The sequence below is a fragment of the Lacerta agilis genome, chromosome 2 (assembly GCF_009819535.1).
Source record: "Lacerta agilis isolate rLacAgi1 chromosome 2, rLacAgi1.pri, whole genome shotgun sequence".
Classification (NCBI taxonomy): domain Eukaryota; kingdom Metazoa; phylum Chordata; class Lepidosauria; order Squamata; family Lacertidae; genus Lacerta; species Lacerta agilis.
In genome coordinates this window covers 103,130,717-103,139,505 of record NC_046313.1, presented here as the reverse complement: position 1 = coordinate 103,139,505, position 8,789 = coordinate 103,130,717, and the positions used below count along the sequence as shown (strand labels likewise).

Sequence of the window (8,789 nt, the reverse complement as noted above, 5' to 3'; positions counted from 1 at the left end):
CAAAGCCGGCGAGGCGGTCAAAGGGGTGTGTGGGAAGCCGCTGCCGCCGCCAGGAATCCTTCCTTTTCCTGTCTGCGAATGCAGGGTGGATCCATTGCTTGCAGCAGCAGCCGCCTCCGCCTCCCCGCTTGGCCTATTGGCTCGCTCGTGCAGCTGCTTCCACCTCTCCCGGGAAGGAGCCACTCGGTGGGTTGGGGGCTGTGACGCCTCGAGGCGGGATTGGCCACGCCAAGTGTCCGAAAGAGATCCTTGCAAGTCCCGGCCAAAGCTCCGCCCACGACGTTACTACTGACTAACAACTGTTCATGTGAACACTCGCTGGTGCAAAAAGGTTCCATCTTGGCTTTCTTCTGGTGCCTTCCTGTTCCATGAAAGCTGTGGGCTCTTTACCTCCAGCTGTGGCTGCTGGGTCTCCTGAGGAAAGTTTGGCACTTCACAGGTAGTGGGGGCACCTGGAGCTGCCTGGAGTCCAGTGCTGAGAATCCTGGGCTGGCTAGGCCAAAGCAGGGATGCCACATACCCCTCGCCAGCGCTTGCAGCCCCGCGCCCCGGTTTGGTCAGAGATGGAGACGCGGAACTTCCTCGCCCTCTGGGGTGAGCTGCTGATTCTCAGGTGGATCGAAAACCGGCCTCCCAACAGCGACATCTACGAGGACCTCTCGGCCCAGATGATCGCCAGGGGTCACGAGCGCAACGCCTCTCAGTGCCGGAACCGGGCCCGGGACCTGAAGCGCAGTTACCGGAGAGCCAAGGATGCGCAGGTGTGTGCCGGCGCCGAGCCGGTTTCCTGCCGCTACTTCCGAGAGTTGGACCGGATGTTTGGTGGCGAAATGGATGGCGTGGCGAACCGGAGCCTGTCGAGCATGGACGGGTCTGCCCGGGTGGTGGTGAAAACGGAAGACGCGGAAGACATGGAGGCGCAAGTCTCCGAAGAGGAGGGCAACCAGATGACGCCGCCAAACACGCTCTCGAGCATGGACGCCGACACGGACACCGAAACGGAACCGAACCTCGGGGTCTCGCGAGAGCTGGTGGCCGGCGACCCGGATGTGATTGAAACCAAAATAGGGGAGGAATGCCCCAGTGACAAATCTCTGCCTTTGTACGGGCAACCAGTGGCTGGCCCCAGCGAAGATGGGCACCATTCTGTGGCTGGTGAGCAAATGTTCTGTTGCCGTGGTGGCCTTTCTGTGGGTGCTCTCAGCTGTTTGGCCAGCGAAGTGTCAACCAGCTGTGGGAACCGACAAGAACATTTCTGGGCTCTTGTGGGGTAGGGTGGCACAACCTGATTTCCCCCCTGTTTAGAGACCCGAATTAGATGTGCCTCGCCAGAGAGGAACAGATGTGAAATTTAGTCTCGGAAGTAGAGCCTGCGTAAGGTTGGATGCTATGCAAACCGTCCCGGTTAGCCTGGAGTGCCATATGGTGCTGTGTGTCTAGGTCTGGCCACTTTTGGTCAGAATGTGAGAGGGAGGGGGCCTGGGAGGCTCTGAAGGAGCCTGGGAGGAGGCTAGCTAGATTTTTCATTCCTGCAGCCAATCTGCACTCATTCCGGGCGAGTGCAGCTCCACCCTGGCAAATTGATTGGACGGTGGGATAAGCTGGCAGGCAGGCAGGAAAAAGGAAGCAGGGGGTATAGGAAGGACAGAAAATGGAGGTGGGAGGGAAAGTGTCTGTGGGGCAGATTTGGTTGGCTGAGAGGGTGGGGAAAGGCTATCAGAAAGGGAGACACTCAGTGGGCTTGATTCCACAGGCGATACGGTATCAGCTATGCTACCAATGGCATTGGTTATTGGCAACAGATGTATTATGACGCTTGGTTGCATTATAAACTTTTCCAAACAAAATTGCCGCTGTGGCTTAGATACGATTTTATTAAGAGCATTTGCAACCTTCCCTTTACCTCAGTGGATCCCAGGACAGGGCACGAGATGCAGATTCCATAAGATCACATTCGAAATGGCTGTAAATCAGTAGCGTAAACCATAGAGCAGGCTACCTAGCACAGCCCTGAATCGCCAAAAATCCCTGGGCAAACAAGTCTCTTCAGTAGGCGCTGCGATGGCAAGTGTTTCAGCACCAGGTGTGCCACTACGAAGACGGCCTTTTCTCGTGTTGCCACATAATGCACACCCCCCAGTGCCACATGGTAGCATACAACTGAGGTTATTCATTTTATTATTATTTTCCTACTTTTATATCCCACCTGTCCTGGAACTCAAGGCAGCGCATATGTGGTTCATACTGCTCTGTGGGACATTGTCAGTCTGGGCCCCGGCATCCAGGAAAAAGGGAATGGAATGGGGCCTCCTCCTGCCAAGAGACTTGCTCTTCATTGAATGTTTATCCCATTCTTCCGCCAAGGAGTTGGGTACATGGCTCCCTCCTACACACCATGTCATCCCTAGAACAGACATGCGATTGATGCAGGTTAGGATGAGAGGCAGTGACTTGCCCAAGGCAACCCGGCGAGCTTTGTGACTGAGGGGAACTTGAACCTGGGTCTCTTTGGCTCTAGTGAGGCCCTCGATAACACAGGGGTGGGGGGTGTTTTGGCCCAGCAGGCCAGTTTTTCTCACCAACCTGCAGGCCAAACCACCTGCCGGTCATCTTATCTGCACCCACCCACAGTGCTAGCTTGCTCTACCTTTGCAAAGCTTCAGGCTTCTGCAAATCCCTGCTCCCCCGATTAACCCAAACGGAAAGAGGGAATCTGGAGTCTCAGCCACTTGCTATTCTCTGTCCTTTGCAGCTGTGCCAGCCGGGGCTGGGCGATTGGTAAAAAAACAAAACGAAAAAAACCTTTGCAGTTGACAGAGCTCACCGGAGATTACAATTTGCTTCCCGTCTCCCTGCAGGCAGAGGCAGGCGAGACAACTCCCTGGGGCGCCCCCTGACCACGGCAGAGAGGATGGCGTCCATGCGGGAGAGGAAGAGGCGGTCCCACGAAGAAATGATGCACGAGATCATGACCGACTACCGGCGGACCTGGGAGACTATGGAGGCGCTTCACGAGAGGGGCGAGATCAGCGCCGGGGAGTTCCGTGAGGCCATGCTGAGGGAGATGCTTCTGGACAGGGAGGCCCGGACGCGGGAGGCCCAGCTGGACCGCGAAGCCAGGGCAAGGGAGGCCCAGCTGGATAGAGAGGCGAGGGCCAGGGACAGCCACCTGGAGAGGGAGATTAGGATTAAGGAGCTCAACATGATTGAGGCGGAGCTCCGGCGCACAAGGGATATCCTCCACCCCATGGTTGACGCCGTGGTGTCCGTCGCGGAGGTCCTGCGTTCGACAAGCAGTATACAACGGCTGCCTTGCCAGGCGCAGCAAAGCGGAGGGGGTACCTTCTTGGAATTGGAGGGTAGCAAATAATTACGCCCCCCTTTTGTGAGGGGTGGGCATTAGTATATATAGTTACCGTGCTGGGCAGAAAGGAGGAGGTAGTGAGGAGGGGGAAACTGTTGGAACCTTGGAAGCCAAGACCCACTTTTGGGGCAAGTGCTCTTCGGTGGGAGAGCCTCAGCAGAGATTTAATATTTCAAAACACGCAGCAAAGAAAAGCCCTTTCCAATCAATTCCAAAATGTTCCTTCTTAATAGTCCTCTCCAAAGTATCTCACTTCCCTAGCACAAAGATCAATCATAAGTTTAGTAAGTTATAAACCGGTTTACTTACAAAATTCTTCAAAGGTCAGATTCGTGTGCTTTTCCATACAGCAATAAAAAAAAATTGGAAAGGCAGTAGAATGTTGCTTAATTACAAAATGGGGAAAAAATCTGAAATGATTGGTATAAAAAAACACTAGTTTCAGACTCCATTCTTGTCTGAAACAAAAGAGGCTGGTTAAAATCATATGCAGCTGAGCTGGAGCACCCAGCTAAGGCCTCCTCACACATGGGGTGAGAGAATGGCTCCGTCAGGAAGGTCTAAACACTAAAAACAAGTCGGTTTATTCTAATAATTTATTATTTATTCCCCGCCCATCTGTCTGGGTTTCCCCAGCCACTCTGGGCTGCTCCCAACAGAATATTAAAAACACGGTAAAATATCAAACATTAAAAACTTCCCTAAACCGGGCTGCCTTCAGATGTCTTCTAAAAGTCAGATAGTTATTCTATTTCCTTGACATCTGATGGGAGGGTGTTCCACAGGGCAGGCGCCACTACCAAGAAGGCCCTCTGCCTGGTTCCCTGTAAATTCACTTCTCACAGTGAGAGAACCTTCAGAAGGCCCTTGTAGCTGGATCTCAGTGTCCAGGCTGAACAATGGGGGTGGAGACGCTCCTTTAAAAGTCAGCACAAATACTTTGAATTGTGCTCGGAAATGTACTGTGGGATGTTTCCTCTAGCTTGGTAACAAGAAGCTCAGCCAGATTTTGCCTCTCTTCCACTACTCCCATCTGTCCACAAGTTAGAGAAATCATGTAATTCAGTGTGGGTTTTTTTTTTTTAAAGCCTAGAGAAAGTGTTAACTTGTTGCTCCGAATCTTCACTTTTTCTACAGCCGAGTTAAAGGCCTGGGGCCTTGTGCTATCTACGGGGATCTCTCTTGGTCCTGTGCCAAGAGCAAATAACTGGAATGCAAAATACATTCAGGTATCCCCAAGCTGGACCTTTATGTGTCTGTGTTATTTGCCTTTTACCAAGTAATGGGGATGGACCACGAGGGAGGAACTCTTGCCTTTGAGCCTTGATTGTATGCTTCTCAGAGGCAAAAATCTAGACACTGTTGCAGTATTCCATTTATAGGGGCAGGGTCCGTCTGTATCCCCCCATCCACCCCATGTGAACAGCGGCTTTCCTCAGACTAATGATATTCAAATGTGTGGGTTGGTGTGATACTGTACAGCTGTGAGAAATGGGGTGGTCTGAAAGCAGAGTTGTGCCATTGCACCCTGAAGCTGCCAGAGCAGGGGTAGCTTTCCTGTGGATGCCCAGGTGTTGTAGGACTCCCAAATCCCATCAGCCCCAGCCAGCATGACCAGTGGCCAGAGACAATGAGAGGTGTAGTTCAGCAACATCTGGAGAAGCTACAGGTGATATCCTTAAAAGCTCATTACAGTGGTACCTTGGTTCCCAAACTTAATCCGTTCCGGAAGTCCATTCCAAAACCAAAACGTTCCAAAACCAAGGCGTTTAATCTGTTCCAAACCTTTAAAAACAACCCCTAAAACAGCAAACTAATGTGAATTTTACTATTTAACAAGACCATTGATCCATAAAATGAAACCAATAAACAATGCACTGCAGTCACACAATCAATCAATCAATCAGTAGCTGAACCGGGTCCCACACAGTCACGAAAACAAAACAAAAAAGAGCTGTGAAAACAAAAACGCAAAATAAATAGCAAAAACAGACAGACCTCAGCGTAACACTCGAAACGGAAGCGTAACACTCGAAATGGAGCACATCCGGCTTCTGGAAAAAGTTCGCAAACCGGAACACTTGCTTCCTGGTTTGCAGTGTTTGGGTTCCAAGTTGTTCGAGTACCAAGGCATTTGAGAACCAAGATACCACTGTATTCCCTTTGCACTCCTGCCACAGTAAAGTCCCAATTATTGCAGTGCGAGTGGGGCACGTGTTACTAACTTGAAATTGAAGCCCATGGAGGCTTTGGAAGTAATGGGTGGGTGGTGCCCTAAGATTTCCACCCATCCCTTAATGCTATGGAGATGGACTTGGCAGTGCACGGTATTCATGCCTCAAGAAATCTCAAGATGCCACAGGAGGGATGATGAGCAGCACTCCTTAAGGGTGAGCTTGTTAGGCAGTCGGCACCATGCAGAGATTTTTGCTCCTCTTGGCGACTAACTGAAACAGAATCAGTGGTACATAATAATTATATATTCTTGCTGGGATAGCTCAGCCTGTAGAGCATGAGACTCAAGCCCCATGTTGGACAAAAGAGCCTTGTGGTCCCTTTCCAGCTCTAGAATTCTCTGATTCTGGGTATGTTTGCTTGATTTATAAAGGCAAAGGAATGCCACTTTTCTTGGCCCAGGATTGTTGATTCTTATGTTGTTGTTTTTTCTTTTTAGGCAAAGCTGTGTGCATTTGGTCTCCCAAGTGGGGTGTATAAAAGCATGGGGTGCAGAGGGAGGAAGTGTATAAAAGCAAGAGGCGGGCAGTCCACTTTCCCGGTCCGTTTCAGTGCGTTATTTGCAAGGGTGTCGATGTTTCACATCTGTGGGATCAGTCGCACATGCGGCATTTGGTACAAGAAAGAAGTTCTTTCCAGTAGCACCTTAGAGACCAACTGAGTTTGTTCTTGGTATGAGCTTTCGTGTGCATGCACACTTCTTCAGATACACTGTTCAGCTGTTTCAGTGTATCTGAAGAAGTGTGCATGCACACGAAAGCTCATACCAAGAACAAACTCAGTTGGTCTCTAAGGTGCTACTGGAAAGAATTTTCTATTTTGTTTCAAGAAAGAAGTTGTCGGTGTAAGAATTTCAGCTTTAAAATAATCCTTTTAAAAAACAAACAAACCCAGATGTGTGGCTGTAATGGTGGTTGCCTAGTTTATGAGGGCTTGCTACAATTTTCCTTAAGGGGGCATGGTTTTAATGCTTTGGAGGGTGCCTTGTCCTTGATGATTTCCCCCTGCTCCTCTGTGGTTTTCCAGTTCCACTTCACTCTCCCCCTCCATTTATATCTGCTTTCTGATTCATCCCCAATTCATTTCCTTGTTGTTGTTCAGTCGTTCAGTCATGTCCGACTCTTCGTGACCCCATGGACCAGAGCACGCCAGGCACCCCTATCCTCCACTGCCTCCTGCAGTTTGGCCAAACTCATACCAGTCACTTCGAGAACACTGTCCAACCATCTCATCCTTTGTCGTCCCCATTCATTTCCTACCCATTTTAAATAAATAAATACTGTAATCAAATCTACTTGGAACTGGATTCGGGTGGTAGAATGTGAATTTCTTACAGTGTGCACATTTGGATTATATATATCTTTTTGCGCATGTGCACGCAGAATACTCGCCGCTCAAAAAATTTGCTCTAGAAAGGCAATCCTCCAATGAGGGCCCTTTGCTGCTCTAACATGTGCCAAGCGGTATTAACTTTACAGTGTTGAAGAGCTACCGGTACATGTTTTGAATGGCATTCTTATACAGCAATTTCAGTGGGCTTAACCCACAGGTAAGAAGAAATGGAGAACAATTTGAAAATTACTGTATAGGGTTTTTCATGATCGATTGATTGATTGATTAAAAAACAACATCCAGAGAATTATTCCTAAATAAGTGTATTAAGTTCATAGATGAAATTGACTTCCTTACCCCCACTCCCACAACATACCCATTGTGAATTGAAATCACAATGCATTCAATTGACTATCTGCATGGAGTCTCTGTATTTACGATGCATGGGCTTGTGTGAAAATTGAACCCAGGACATTTCTCACCCAAAGTGAGAATTGTGCCTTTAGTCCAGGAGTGGGGATCTTTTTTGTCTGCCAAGGGCCGCAGGGGACCACATGTGGGTGGCAGGTGGGGCCACAGCCAAATGTGAGTGGGGCGCCCCCATCTTTCTCTTTTCTCCATTTTGGCATAGGGCTGGATCACAAGAGCTGAACAGTTCTGGCATAAAATCAGCAGTCACCCAAAAAACACATTCTCTCCGTCCTGCTCACAAACAGGAATATTTTAAACATTTGTTCTCCAGCTACATCTCATGCGTAAGATAAGCTGCCTAAGGTACAGAGGTGGGATTCTGGTCTTTGCACGGCAGTTGAGTTTCTCATTGTGGTTCCCATCAGAGTACTGTACACCTGAAAGCCATTGTGGGGTGGAACAAGGCAGAGAAAAGCACATTCCTTCTCATTCCAAAGCACAGGGGCAGATATATCTACCTGTAATGCCCCCATCACACTGCTGCAATGACAAGGTTATGTTCTGCAATGTTGCTGTTGGTCTGCTCCTCCCTAAGCGCTTATGTAGTGCGCTTCGAAAAGGCAACGGTTAAGAGAGGCAAGGATCCTGCTTCCTCCCCTGTAGCCAACCTTGCACACTTAGTCCCAATGGTTGTCTGTGTCTGCTGTGTTTCAGGTTTTATTTACAAATCTGAGCTCCAACAGAATAGGCTTTTTATTTCCCCACATCGTCTCTTGCAGGCTTACACAGTTCTCTTACCAATTTCTGCAAATTTCCCCAATCTGGTGCCTTCTAGTTGTTTTGGACTGTAACCCCTGCGCCCCAAGCTTGGGGTAAGGACAAACAAGGCCAACTGAACTGACCCTCTCTGTTGTCTTGACTCCTGAGCAGAGTTGGACAGGAATCTCTCTCACATTAAAGAGAAGCTCCCAGGGAGAGAATCTGAAAATCCTTGTTTCAGGATCCTGCTTTAGCTGAACTTTGTACACACCAAGTTTCTAGTTGGGTTCACAACTGGATCGCTACAAAGTTCAAGGTGTTAAAACATACAAAAGAGGAGGGGGAACTGCTGGGGGATTGTATTATTATTATTATTATTATTATTATTATTATTATTAATAATAATAATAACACTAATACCCTGCCCATCTGGCTGGGTTTCCCCAGCCACTCTGGGCGGCTCCCAACAAAATATTAAAAACATGGTAAAACATCAGACATTAAAAACTTCCCTAAACAGGGCTGCCTTCAGATGTCTTCTGAAAGTCAAGATAGTTGTTTATTTCCTTGACATCTGATGGGAGGGCGTTCCACAGGGTGGGCACCACTACTGAGAATGCCCTCTGCCTGTATAGCTTTGCCTGGTTGAAGGGAGACCTCAATAGCAGGGAATCTTTGTGACCTTCCA

General features: G+C 48.9%; 1 protein-coding gene across 1 annotated transcript; it reads left to right on the top strand.

Annotated features, from left to right (window-relative positions):
- The first annotated feature begins 79 nt into the window (after positions 1-79).
- On the top strand, positions 80-3,721 carry LOC117042025. Its single transcript, XM_033141466.1, has 2 exons — positions 80-1,155; positions 2,859-3,721. The coding sequence occupies exons 1-2, from the start codon at positions 510-512 to the stop codon at positions 3,368-3,370; spliced, it is 1,158 nt and encodes a 385-aa protein (XP_032997357.1). The 5' UTR covers positions 80-509; the 3' UTR covers positions 3,371-3,721.
- The last annotated feature ends 5,068 nt before the right edge of the window (positions 3,722-8,789 follow it).

Bases quoted from the DNA above. Each gene is read 5' to 3' on its own strand.
- LOC117042025 (XM_033141466.1), top strand. From the start codon at position 510: ATGCCACATACCCCTCGCCAGCGCTTGCAGCCCCGCGCCCCGGTTTGG. The intron at 1,156-2,858 runs GTGAGCAAATGT...GTCTCCCTGCAG, and splicing joins TGGGCACCATTCTGTGGCTG to GCAGAGGCAGGCGAGACAAC.